Source organism: Notolabrus celidotus, chromosome 14 (genome assembly GCF_009762535.1).
Source record: "Notolabrus celidotus isolate fNotCel1 chromosome 14, fNotCel1.pri, whole genome shotgun sequence".
Lineage (NCBI taxonomy): Eukaryota > Metazoa > Chordata > Actinopteri > Labriformes > Labridae > Notolabrus > Notolabrus celidotus.
This window is the reverse complement of record NC_048285.1, coordinates 19,614,376-19,628,349: the sequence shown is the minus strand read 5'-3', so window position 1 is coordinate 19,628,349 and position 13,974 is coordinate 19,614,376. Positions and strand designations below refer to the sequence as shown.

Below are 13,974 nucleotides of genomic sequence, written 5' to 3'. Positions count from 1 at the left end.
CAACAACAATAAAACATGTGTAATTAAGATAAGTCAAAGCATCAAATGAATATTAAGAATGTAGAAAGTTAAAATAGATCAATTAAAAAGGGTAAGCATAAGAATTGAAAATACAATTAAGGCTAAAAACTGAGTAGATAAAATAAGAAATAAATCAATAAAAATAATATAAACAGTTTAAATTAATGAAATAATAAAACATTAAAATCAATATAATAGTAAAAAAAAAAAGTACCTACCCTTTACCTTTGAAACCATCTCATCTCTGACTGACTCTGATTGCTGATGACATTATAATGCATATTACATTATATTATATAATTATCTTTGCTATATTATATTATGTTATATTACATTATTTTTGTTAACTACAACTTACGGTCACATAACATGCCCATATTTATTTATTATGTTGCTTAATCTGTCATTACCAACCATAATCACACCATGTCAACCTGTCACAACTTAAACATTTGTAATACTGCCTGTAATTACTACTATTTCATCAATTTGTAACATTGTATATATCTAAATTATATTCTATCTTTATTTATCTATTCTCATTTTTACTTATTTTATTTTACTAATTGGAACTTTTTTAGCGTAATTATGTCTGGATTGCTGTAAAAACTGAATTTCCCCTCCAGGGATCAATAAAGTAATAGCTTATCTTATCTTAAAGTCTCTCAGTCTATCAGCCCCCCTCAGATCCTCCGGCAGGCTGTTCCATAGTTTTTGAGCGTAGGGGCTGAAAGCAGCGTCACCAAATGTTTTTGTTCTCCTATAAAGGAACAGCTAAAAGAAAGGAGGCAGAGGATCTGAGAGGCCTTCCTGGTTTATACACTAAAAGCATCTCTGATGTGTAGTCTGGTGCGAGGCCATGCAGTGCCTTAAAAACTAGTGAAAGAATTTTAAAATCAGAACGAAAAACCACAGACAGCCAATGTAAAGATTTTGAAATAGGTGTACTGTTGCACATTTTAATTTATAGTTTGTTTGCACATTTGCAATATTTTCTAGACCTTTCTTTACATTTAATAATTCCTACTTTTTTCTGCATATTCATCTCTATGCCGTCCAGGAAGTAGAATCATTCACAGCACAACACCCAACCACCCACAGCCCCATCTCCCTGCCCACAAACCCCTAGATTCTTCCTAATGGACAACAAGCCTCTAGAGAGAGGGGGAGAAAAGAGGGGAGGAGGAGGAGGAGGAGTGTTCCAGAGAGTGATGGAGACAGAGAAGAGTTGGGATGAAAAAAACTTGACAGATGGAGATGGGAAATCTATATGCTGAGGATAATGCTGTGGGTGAGAGCACAGGAGGCAGAGAAATAATACGGGTGAGGGGAGCGGAAGTACGACTGGTTGCAGGCTTACATCATGCAGAGGGAGAGAGAGAGAGAGAGAGAGAGAGAAGGAGGGGAAACATTTTTGGACTGAAGCAAAGGGAGGGTCTGTCTTGTAGCGAGGGAAGGAGAGACAGAGAGAGGGTGAGAGAGTTTTTCCCTGCTGCCTCTCTGTCATCATCATCACCATCACACTGCTGCATGACTATTTCATGACCTTTGTTTCTGTCAACTCCCAGCCTTCCTGAGTGTAAAGTAGTGTACAACCAGAGGGCCTGCTGGAAAGCCATGCGAGTGGGCTTACTCATTTATCCTTCTTGGGCGGTGGAAGTGTGAGCTGAGGGAAATATCTGACACGTTTGATTTTGCGGTAGAGAATCACCTCAAGAAAACTTCTTAGTTATCTTTAAGCAGTGTCGTGTATTTTGGGCTAATGAGCTTCTCTCTGTACTTTCTTTTGAAAGCACATCTACCACTAAATACTTAACTTCTGCTCTTCATATTTGAGAGCTTCTTTGGAATATTTTTCTTCACTGTGGTTTCCAAAAATCTACCTTGCATACATAGCTAATTCAGTCCGTGTTGATTCATGCAAACATTTGCTGTACAGTTGTCCTTAAACGCCTACAATGTGGTATCAGTGAGTATGCCATGTAATGTACCAATCTTATATCATGATTCATTAGCCCCTCAAAAAATGCAGCTCATTTCTTCCTCTCAATCACTGTTTTCCCATTAAACACATTTTACTTCTGAAAAATGTACAGCTCAAGTCTGGCGTGCACTAGAAAAAAATCTCATCATAACTGATGAAGATGTTCCTTTGTGTCCTCGTGATAAAGCTGTCTCGTGTCAGTTGAGAAGCACTGAGTAGACGGATTCTACGCACGTCCCGAGGGATGTTATGACGTTTTGAAGACAGCTGCCGCGACACTACGGCAACTGGCTGAGCACAATAAACCAGCTGCAGGAGTCACACTCACATGTGACGATGTGTGTTTGCAGAGAGGTCGATTCACTCGTTCTTCCTGACTGCTCGGCAAAAAGATTCTCCAGCCATGAGGAAATGTCCCAGTGCTCCTGAAGTAGGCTCAAAATTGCCCCAGTTGTCTTGAAGTGTCTACCCCCAAATGGTTGAAAAGTAAAATGAAGTGGTTTCATTTTGAAAAGCTGTGTATATGCAAAAACACGAGGAGCTGCAGTATACTGCCACTAAAGGCTGGCACACATTACAGGATTCTTAAAGGTGACATATCACGCTTTTTTCATCAATATATATTGGTCTAAGAGGTCCCCAAAACATGTCTTTAAAGTTTATGCTCAAAAAAACACTTTGAAAAACCCTCTTCTTCAGTCCTCCTCAGAACACTCTGTTTTCTCTCTGACCACGCCCCCTCAGGAAGTGGATGTGCCTCGGCTCTCCAGCACGTTGATCTAATGTTTACATGTTGGCTGAATATACACGGCTGCTCAGAGATCACGTTACTTCAACCCTCTGAATCTGATCCAGAATCTGATCCTGACGGAGAGGCGCCTGCAGCAGGACCTTTCTGAACGATTGTTTATAGATTTAATGTTTCTTGTTGTTTTATTTATCAGTATGTAGACGTGAGTCTTGGTACACAGCTACAAACATGTAGCTATGTGGCTATGCTAACTAGCGCTAGCACTTATCCATGATAAATAAAAATCATCGACTAGATCTTCAAATCTGCAGACGTGGGGAGTAAAACCGACCTCTACCAGAAAGGCAGCGGGACCTTTTCTGAAGGATTGGTCACAGATTCTGTGTTTCTTGTTGTTTTATTTGTCAGTATGTCGACGTGTGTCTTGGTACACAGCTACAGCTACGACATGTAGCTATGCTAACTAGCGCTAGCACTTATCCATGATAAATAAAAATCATCCACTAGATCTTCAAATCTGCAGATGTGGGGAGTAAAACCGACCTTTGTGTTTATTAAGACAGCCTACAACTAGCATGCCTCCCTCCTAAGCTCCTTGTTAGCACACATTTGTGCAGGTAATGAAAAACGGAGGGGGGATTCAGTATTATTTTATACAGTCTATGGGCTGAACAAGCTCCAAGCTCTGACTCCGTGACAGACCGGATATTGTTGTTACGTAACAAAAACACGGAAGTCTGAAACGGCTCGTTTCACACACATTTACAGAACGGTGGAGAAATCAGAACAGGGGCAGAATGGATTTTTTTCATTCTCGGGGGTTTGTAGACATGCCAGGGACACATATTTCAGGTAGAGAACCATTAAAAAGTCCATTTTGCATGATGTCACCTTTAAAACCTTCACACATTTAGAGACCACACACTTGATGATAACAAAAAATAGATCGCACAAGATCTCTCTCTTCTGATCTTATAGTGTGTGGTAGTGTTGTCGTCAAAACCACATCAACCGAGACTAAGACATGTCCGAGACCAGAGTGCACCGAGACCGAGACAAGATCTAGACCATATATATCAATGAAAAATCATTACGAGAGTTAACAAAATAAAACACTTTTATTTAAGTTTGCTTTAAATACTATTGACAGCAACAAACAAGGTTTGGTTTTATCTTTGTTGCCTTTCTTTTGACGCGCTGTGAGGTTCTTTTGACTCCTTAAGTTTTGTTTTTGTCTTTGTAAGTTAAACTTTCACTTTTCTGTTGCCTGTGATCTCAGGTGAGGTAGGAGGATTGTTTTGTTGAGTCTTTCTTTTCTAATTAGTTATGTGCATTTTTTATTTTCTCTAGACAATATTTGAAGTGTTTTTATTCGGATGGGTTATAGGTGTTGACACAGGGTGCATCAGTTGTGGTCTCGACCGGTCTTGATATAAAATACGGAGTTCGCCCAGTCCAAGACCGAGACAAGACTGAGTAAAAATGCTTTCAATTCCGAGACGAGACCGAGACCGATACCTGAAATAAGTGGTCTTTAGACTGGTCTCAAGTACTACAACACTAGTGTGTGGTGTGCACAACGGAACACACCACACACTAACCGATTCTTCAGCAGAGTATCAGGTTCTTCACGGAGTAAAATGTGACTTTGGTGTTAACAAACATGGCGGACGGAATTTCGGTCCACCTCTTCTCTTTGTCCGTCCAGTTGTGGTAGGTTTTAGACAAAACGTTATACAAACATTCATGCTGTTGCCACAAATCAACCAGTTGGTCTTCCAATTCGGAGGTCCAAGAGACTTTTGTTTTCATCTGCGTCATGTTTTTGTTTGTTTTTACTTCCTCAGCTCACGTCTTGATTGGCTTTTGCTCCGGTACACGCAGAGAAAAAGCCTGTAGCATCCCACACACCACAGGATTTCTAGTCGCAAATATTAAACATGTTCATTATTCACAATCTCTCCTTCTGAGGCCTTCTGAGCGTCTCCGACCGGGCAATATCACTCTTAACACACCCCACACCACAGGAAAATCAGACACGATGTCTGCAAACATCAGACAATCGGGCTTTTTTGCTGACATTGATCGTAAAGGGGAGATTGGGACAAAAATCAGCTCGATTATCCTGTAGTGTGTCCTTTAACTTGGCTTAGCTTTTTTTTTTAGATCCTCAGCTTGCTTTAGATAGGCTTGTTAAGATCAGTGTAGTTAATCAGGTTATTCAACAATGATTGCAATCCTATAAGGTCCATACAGAGTGAGAGGTGTAGAGTACAGCTGAAGAATACAGGATTGATGTATTTCTTAACACACTATTGTGTTGTCCAACACTTAAGTCCAGGTATTATGATCGTTAATGGATAGAAAGAAATTGTATCAGGATGTCTCTATTCTTCATGTGTATGAAAACAGACCTGGCTGAACAACACTCCCCCAGCTCACTCTTCTTCTTTTCTCTGTTATGAAAGGAATGCAGTCGTCCCATGAAGCCTTCATGCTCTCCTCTCATGGGCAGTGAACTCAGCCTCTTCCCCGCTGCCCTTTGTAGCACGTGTTATGATGAACTTCACGCCCTGCCGCCCCAGCATTAGCTTCAGGCTGCACTCCAATACCCTACAGATGCATCCTATCTTCCCTCGCCTCGTTCTGTCCTTGATACAGTCAGTGACCTAGAAAGGGGCTGGTTGGGGTCAAGGCGAGATAGCTGTCTTGTGTTTGTTGTGACTGTTAATGCATGTGAGAGAAAGAATTGAGAAAAAGCAAGAGAGGATATGGAGATGTGGCATTTGGCTATGTCCTGGTTGTATAATGCTGTTTGTGATCAGCAATGTGATGGGTCATACCCTGACCCTGAGCTCATTCAGGCCTCACCACGCCCAGTGCCTCTGCCCTGAGGGGATTCCAATGTGGAGCTCATAAGACCCAGTCCACTGACCCCACTTCCCTTCCTCTCTTACCCAGTCCTCTCCCCCATCCTCACTATGTGCACAGCCTCTTTCTCCCATCCCCTACAATGTCTTCCTACATCTCATCCACCTCCTGCTCTCTCTCCCCCTCTCATTTTCTGCTCACACGCTCATTCAGGGTCAAAGGTAGATGCAACACAGGCCCTAACCCATCTCTGCCTCAGCCTTTAACAGGCCTCCAGACACTGGTATGTGGCCAGACATGCGCACAAGGCACCTGGCACCAGGCCTCAGGGTGAACTAGGAGACTGGCTGCCTGACTGATCTACTACTGGACTCTGCTAACATTAGTTTTAGCTCCGGCAGCGTTGTCTCTATAAGTCTGCAGGAAGAGAAAATGTATTCTCTACGAGACTGTATCTGTATGAAGAGCAGCACTTGGACTGCCAGGAGACAGGCTGTTGAAACAAGCTGAATTGTGCAGTTGTAATGTCATATAAATTCTATGTTTCTGTCAGTCTGGCTTGGGCACGGCAGTCAGTCTCATGCACCGTTATATTTCCATCTATTATGCTCTGCCACTATGTTCTAAACCATTGCATCCTCACATCAGTTAAGGCTGGATTCTGAGCTGTCTCCTCCAGTCTGGCGTTGACGTTTCACTTGGACAGCTCTGAGAGAAAGAGGAGAAAACTGCATTAAGTCACCTTTTGTTTGTCATTCCTTTAAGAGGTTGTTGGAAAAAGGCATCAGCTCTTTGTCACTTATCAGTCAATCAATCAATCAGACTTTATTTATGAAGCGCTTGTCATACAATGGCATTGTAACATAAAGTGTTGTACATAAAAACAACCTCAAATAGAATAAATTAAGAAAAAGATCCCACCCCCAGCCCCGATCCCAAACCCACCCCACAATCCCAAGGTTAAGAACCAAGCGGCAATATTAAAATTACGAGTTTTTGCCCAAATAAGGACATGACTGCCTTGACTCCTGGACGGGAACACATACCTGTTGGCTTAGAGGCCCAAACCCCGCCTCTTTATGTCACACTATGCCTGGTTGAGTTCTGCATTTCCAATATGGCTGCCGCTGTCGATTGGCTTCAAAACAGCGCTCAGGAACAGATGAGTGACGTCATGGATACTAAGTCCATATTTTATACAGTCTATGGTTAAAACTCAACACAGGAAATTAAAATCACCAAAATAAAATACTTTACTAAGATAATAAAACACTTAAATATTAAACCATCAAAAGAAAATAAGATGCTATACTTAAAATAAATGAATAAATAAATAAGTACATAGATAAATAAATAAAGTAGAATAAAAGTGACTAAAATTTGAACTAGATAACAAAATAAATCAAACTGTTAAGAATAAAACTCTAATTCTGTAGCACACCTAACGTGCACTCTACTCCTAAAACTTTAGAAGACAATATTTCCATGCATGTAGATTAGCAAACACATTTCTCCACACGTTGAAGCAAGATTCTTGGAAACATAGGTGGGGTCAGTGAAGCAGATGTGAGCTATGCATCTGTGAGAGTGTTAAGCTTGGCGTTCCCTGCACTTCCACGGTGACTTTCAGAGCACTTGACTTTGTTTAATCCAGACTCTCTCACAACTGATCACAAACATGACCTACTTCTCCCATGAAATGATCATCACTGGTATGTTTTCCAGGATTAAAAAATAGCGGCGTGCATTCCTGATTGTACGCTCATACAGGGCATCATTGCTAATGTGGGTCCGTAGCAGGCTTGTTTACTTATCTCTTTGTAACACCCTGTGTCAGCTCAGCAGGCAGCCACTTCAGGCATGTCACAAAAATGCAGCAGGGTTGAGCCTGTAGACAGTATTTGACCACTGACGTAAATATCACCACCATTCCTGTAGCAAAGCGTTCAGACTTTTGTATGTAGCTGTTCATTTCTGTGTATGTGAACCTGGTCCTCTATGAGAACAGGAGGGGGATGTATACTATGTATAATAGGATAATTAGCAGGCTGTGTAAATGTTCTCTTTGGCTGTTGGACTACATGTAGCAGCGGCAGGTCATGTTCTGAGCCTGCCGTCTCTGCAATGTGAACACGATCAGGTCAGGACCACATGTGCACTTTTAACCTGCTGACTCTTGCTCTATAAATACTACCCTCGCAGTTTCTCTCAACTGGTCAGGTCTGTTTCTACCGTGCTGTTTACAAGCTGGATGTGTTCAGAATCTTTTTTTTTTTTTTTACTTTTAAGACTTTATTTGTTTTTCTCATATTCTTATTCACATATACTCAATTGAATGATCATGGAATAATTGGACCTCATCTAGAGGCAGGTACCCCCCTTATCCGTGTCAACATATATCTGCCTGCACAGACATGCACAAGCACAGGCACGTCCACACAAGTGCACACATATACATGCCCGCAGAGACACACAAGCATACATACATATACATCTACACGGGCGCACACATTGACCCACATGTCAAAATACACACCAACAATACAAAATTGACCAAACACAATTGGAGGGGAGGCCGCTATACACAAACTTCTGTCGAGTGTTCAGAATCTTAAGTTGAAAAATTGTAGTGCTCATACATGCACAAACAGAGAACCAAATACTAATAGTTATATTTACAACATAGTCAAGAGAAGACCTTGGATTTAACATTTTTCCAATCTTTGATACCTATATTGGTGTATTAAATGTCAGTCTGTTTGAGCACATGTAACCACACCTGAGTATTACATGGACTGGTTCTATGCCTGTGTACCTTGATACATTTTTCATGCATGTGTTTTCTACAATATCAAAACACAAGCTATTCTTTTTGATATTTATTCCCTTTTCTCTCGGCTCTTGGGAGGTATTGCCTCTGTAATTTTATTTCACTGTCTGAAAGATATTTGCTTTAGTAAAACCTGGTGTTTTAAGACTTTGTCATAAATGCCAGGCTTTAGTTTTTCGATTAGTGGCACTCAGCTTTCACACGTAATTCTTAGAAATGTACGGTGTATGCTGTACTCAATATAAAGCAGGTGTGTGGCTGCCTTTTATCTGCAGTGTGTGTCACTGAAGAAAGTTTCTTTCTCCTCCTACCATTTCCTTTTCATTGTCTGCCCCTCTGGTGTAGCACTGTCGGACTTTGAAGTTCATCTTTGCGCATCCACAGTTCACTGTTGTCTGACAAATTCAATTCAGCAGCAATGAAGGCTTTGTCTTCTTTGTGCTCCCTGTCAAAAGAGCTATTCATGATTAATAGTGGTTTTAATGTCTGTTTTACTACATTAACGCTGCTGTTGTGACATAAAGGGGGTGGTCCTATACTTCAAGTCTGTGCTGGCTGTCTTAGAAGATTTGATTTCTTCAAAGAATGTGCCGTCAAAGTGGGCCTCTCCTTAAAGGAGCACCCCCGATCCCTCATCCGCACTCTCGTTATTTTTAGGACTGATCTGCTTCTGGAATAATTCATACTCTGATTGGCCAAAGAACGAAGGCTCTGTATGTTCTTGATTGTATATGTGCTGTGTCTTGGCAGCACAACAGAAATGTAATGCATCAGTAGGTAAATATGTTGAGGCATTAGTGATGGCGCATGAGCCAACTCTGATCTGTTTGCAGACTGCTGTTTGGTAAGAAACATAGCAAAACATGTTTTTGATGGAGGCGAGTCAGCCAACAGGCAGTGCAGCCTTTTAAAATGCAGATGGCTTTCCCTAGTTGGCCAATTAGTAACTTTAGCTCTGCAACACTTATCTGCTTTCATCTTCTTGTGTGTGTCTTTCATTTGGGGTGAAGGGAGCTTAGCGGGCCTGTTTTCACAAGTGTGTAGTCAGGAATGTGCGCATGTGTTGGTGTGCACATTCATTTGTCAGTTTTCTGCGACAGTCAAAACCCCACGTAACTTTGTTCCACTGCTGCTGGCAGTGAGACATCCAACCACACTATTAGATGTCTGATAATAAGCCCAAACACACACAGTCTCAAAGAGCATTGGAATCAAATGTGGAAGGCACCACTGTTAGCTGTGCTGCCCTGGTAGTATAACAATTGAATGAGTTAAATGGGGTAAAAATTTCCTTTTACTGAAATACAGCCGAGTCAAGTAATGTGCAGCAATCCAGCAGCTTTGCTACTGACCTCAATCTTTTCAGGAAACATTCAGTGGAGGAATAGGATCAAAGATTAAACATTATTAACAGTCCACAGTAGGAATAACGATGACAGACACAACAGCTTTCTAATAATAAAGCATGTCACTGGAAGAATTTTGGGCTGCATTTCTCCTGATTAATTGTATCTCACCACTCTCTCTCTCTTTTCTCTTTCTTGCAGGTCCAGACCCCAGCTTCTGTGAGCCCCTATTGCATGGAAACCCTCCTTCTTTGGCAACCCTCTCCTCTCCCTAAAGCCAGCGGCCTGCATGGCAGGATGAGCCTCTGCAAGCGATGATGATGGCCAAAAAGCAAGATGTCCGGGCACCCACCTACAACCTGGTCGTTATTGGGTTGTCCGGCACAGAGAAGGAGAAAGGACAATGTGGTGTGGGCAAGTCCTGCCTGTGTAACCGCTTTGTCCGGCCGAGCGCAGATGACTTCTACTTGGACCACACTTCTGTTCTCAGCACCAGCGACTTTGGAGGCCGCGTGGTGAACAATGATCACTTCCTGTTCTGGGGAGAATCTGGACGGACGGTGGAAGAGGGGCCAGAATGCCGTATGAATGTGGTGGAGCAGACAGAGTTCATAGATGATCAGACGTTTCAGCCCCACCGAAGCACGGCACTCCAACCTTACATCAAGCGGGCAGCCTCCACCAAGCTGGCTTCAGCTGAGAAACTGATGTACTTTTGCACAGATCAGCTGGGGCTTGAGCAGGACTTTGAGCAGAAGCAGATGCCTGAAGGCAAGCTTATGGTGGATGGATTCTTACTCTGTGTGGATGTTAGCAGGGGTATGAACCGTAGCTTTGAAGACCAGATGAAGTTTGTGACCAATCTGTACAACCAGCTAGCCAAAACGAAGAAGCCTGTGGTACTGGTTCTCACCAAATGTGATGAAGGAGTTGAGCGCTATATTAAAGACTCTCACACCTTTGCCCTAGCCAAGAAGAACCTACAGGTGGTAGAAACATCAGCAAGGTCTAATGTCAATGTTGACCTAGCTTTTCTTACACTGGTTCAGCTTATAGACAAGGGTAGGGGAAAACCCAAAATTATCCCTTACTTTGAGGCACTGAAACAGCAGAGTCAACAGATCGCCTCAGCCAAAGACCGCTATGAGTGGCTGGTCACCCGAATTGTTAAGAACCACAATGAGACCTGGCCCAATGTCAGTCGCCGCATGCAGACTGCCCCGGAGTACAAGGAATATGTTTTCCTTGAGGGGACAGCTAAAGCTAAAAAGCTCTTCCAGCAGCATGTGCATAGACTCAAACTAGAGCATATAGAGAAACGAAGGAAGGCCTACCTAGGTACACTACCACAAGCTTTGGCTGTGCTGTTACCAGAGTTGGACGAGATAGATCACCTGAGCTGGTCTGGGGTTCAGAAAGTCCTAGAGACAAAGAGAGATTTCTCCCAGTGGTTTGTAGTGCTAGATGACACTCCTTGGGAGACCACACCACACATCGACATCATGGAGGATGACCGAATCCCCCAGGACCTCCTGGAGACACCTACGGCTGAAACTCTCTATGAAACCCACCTGGAGCAGCTGAGAAATGAGCGCAGACGGGCTGAGATGAGATGGGAGTTCAAGGAGAAGCTTAGCGTTTCTCCTTTCATCACACCAGGAAAACCTTGGGAGGAGGCCCGAAGCTTCATCATGAATGAAGACTTCTACCAGTGGCTGGATGAGGCTGAATATCTGGATATCTACAACAAGCACCAGAAGGAAATCATTGACCGAGCCAAAGAGGACTTTCAGGAGCTGCTTCTTGAATACTCTGAGCTCTTTTATGAGCTGGAAGTGGATGCAAAGCCAAGTAAAGAGAAAATGGGAGCCATTCAGGAGGTGTTGGGCGAAGAGCAAAGATTTAAAGCCCTGCAGAAGCTGCAGGCAGAAAGGGATGCTCTGGTATTGAAACATATCCACTTTGTCTACCACCCAACAAAGGACACTTGTCCCAACAGCCCACACTGTGTGGACAGCAAGATAGAGCAGATACTGGCCTCCAGATTCCCTACCCGCTATGCATCATCGGAAAGTTCAAGACTTGAGGGGGGGAGGGCAGAACGAATAAACCTTGTCATCCTAGGGAAAGATGGGCTAGCCAGAGAAATGGCAAATGAGATAAGGGCTTTGTGCACCAGTGATGATAGGTACGTGTTAGATGGCAAGCTGTATGAGTTAGCTCTTCGTCCTATTGAGGGTAATGTACGTCTGCCAGTCAATTCATTCCACACACCAACCTTTACACCCCTGGGTTGCCTGTGTTTGTACAACTCAAAGGAATCCCTCTCCTATGTTGTAGAGAGTTTGGAGAAGCTTAGGGAGTCAACTATAAGCAGGAGAGAAAGGGAAAACAGCTTAGCCCAACTCCCCCTCTCCCTCCTCCTGGTCACCAAGCGAGGGGTGGGCTCCATAGGGGATATTGGGGGGGAGACGGCTCAGACTCTCATCCAACAAGGGCAGCAGGTGGCCGGAAAGCTGCAGTGCTCTTACCTAGACCCTGCCTCTCCAGGCGTGGGATATGGGCGCAATGTGAATGAGAGGCAGCTCAACCAGATGCTGAAGGGCCTCTTGGAATCTCGGAGAAGCATAGGCAGCAGCTCCCCTCCCTTACCCCCTCCATCATCTGCCTTCAGAGACTCTCAGTCCCAGGCAATGTTAGAGGCAGACCTAAGGATAGTCATGTGTCTCATGTGTGGAGACACGTATGACCTTGACCAACTCCTCGCACCCTTCCTGTTGCCCCAGCACTGTCGTCCTGCCGCCAGCCTCAGCAGCGGGACTTCTGTTTTGCTGGATGTCGGTGTGGGAGGTCAGAGGCAGAATGTTGAGTTGTCACTGCTGTCTTTCCATTCCTCATTCTCCCTCCGCAAGACAAAGCTTGTCCATGGCTACATTGTAGTATACTCTGCTCGCCGTAAGGCCTCTATGGAGACATTATGTGCTTTCCTGTGTGAGGTCCAAGACATCATCCCGGTCCAGTTGCTAGCAGTAGGGGAGAGCCAGATGGAGCTGTCAGACTCAGAGTCAGCTAAGGAACAGATCAGTCAGGGAGAGGAACTGGCCCATGAAATAGAGGCAAGGTTTAATACAGTTATATGTGGACACGGGGGAGTGGTAGGGGGGCTTCATAAGATAGACCTTTTCCAACCCTTCCTCAAAGAGGTGGTAGAGAAGCGCACTATTGTGGAGGCCACGCACATGTACGATAATGTTGCTGAGGCCTGTACCAATGAGAGCATCAGCCCTCGCTGTGGCTCTCCAAGTCCAGTTAACATCCTCATGGACTCAGAGGATGATATTGATCCATCGCCACCTTACCCAACCCTTCGGGAGGATGGCAACCTGAGTTCCCACCTTGGCTTCAAGTTGCCAGATCTGGATTCAAGTGATACCTTCTCTGTCATTTCGGAGCTCAGCACCTTTGAGAGCAAGCTTAACAACAAGGTTCCTCCGCAAGTGAAGCCCAAACCTGTGCGCAAGGTCAACCTCGGCCCCTACATGGATCAGCAGGGTGGTACCAACCGTCGCTCTCAAGCTGTCACCTGGGCCCCAGGTAGCGACGGTGGCTATGACCCCTCAGACTACGCTGAACCTATGGATGCTGTGAGCAAACCTCGACCCACAGAAGAGGAGAATATCTATTCTGTACCTCACGACAGCACACAGGGCAAAATTATCACCATTCGCAATGCCAACAAGGGTCATTCTAATGGGAGCGCAGGGGGGAATGGGTCAGACAGCGAGGCTGATAGCAGCTCACTGGAGCGCAGGAGAAAGTTGTCAGCCATTGGAGTAAAGCCTAAGCTTTACAGAGACAGATCAAAACGGCTTGGCAAGTTCAGCAGTTTCAGGACAAGCTTCTCCATAGGCAGTGACGATGAGATGGGAGGTCCTCCCAAGGTCAGTCAGGATGATGGAGGGGCCCAGAAGGAGAACTCCATTGAAGAGAGTGAGGACCCCAAAAGAAGAAATATTCTTAAGAGCCTTCGGAGAAATACAAAGGTTAGTATTTTAATGGCTTTTTTTTACCTGACTAACAAAAGTGTTATATCTGAAATTGGGAACAAATTGAATTTATGTAGCTGAAAAAAAAAAAATCAGAACACATCAGATAACAAGTTTTATCCTCA

General features: G+C 43.8%; 1 protein-coding gene across 1 annotated transcript in view; it reads left to right on the top strand.

The window, feature by feature from the left end:
• Positions 1-13,974, top strand: part of arhgap35a (Rho GTPase activating protein 35a) — a 93,981-nt gene that overhangs the window by 55,273 nt on the left and 24,734 nt on the right. Inside the window, 1 exon segment of the mRNA XM_034700735.1 lies at positions 10,005-13,846. Within this exon segment, the coding sequence (XP_034556626.1) occupies positions 10,118-13,846 (3,729 nt within the window). The 5' untranslated portion in view covers positions 10,005-10,117.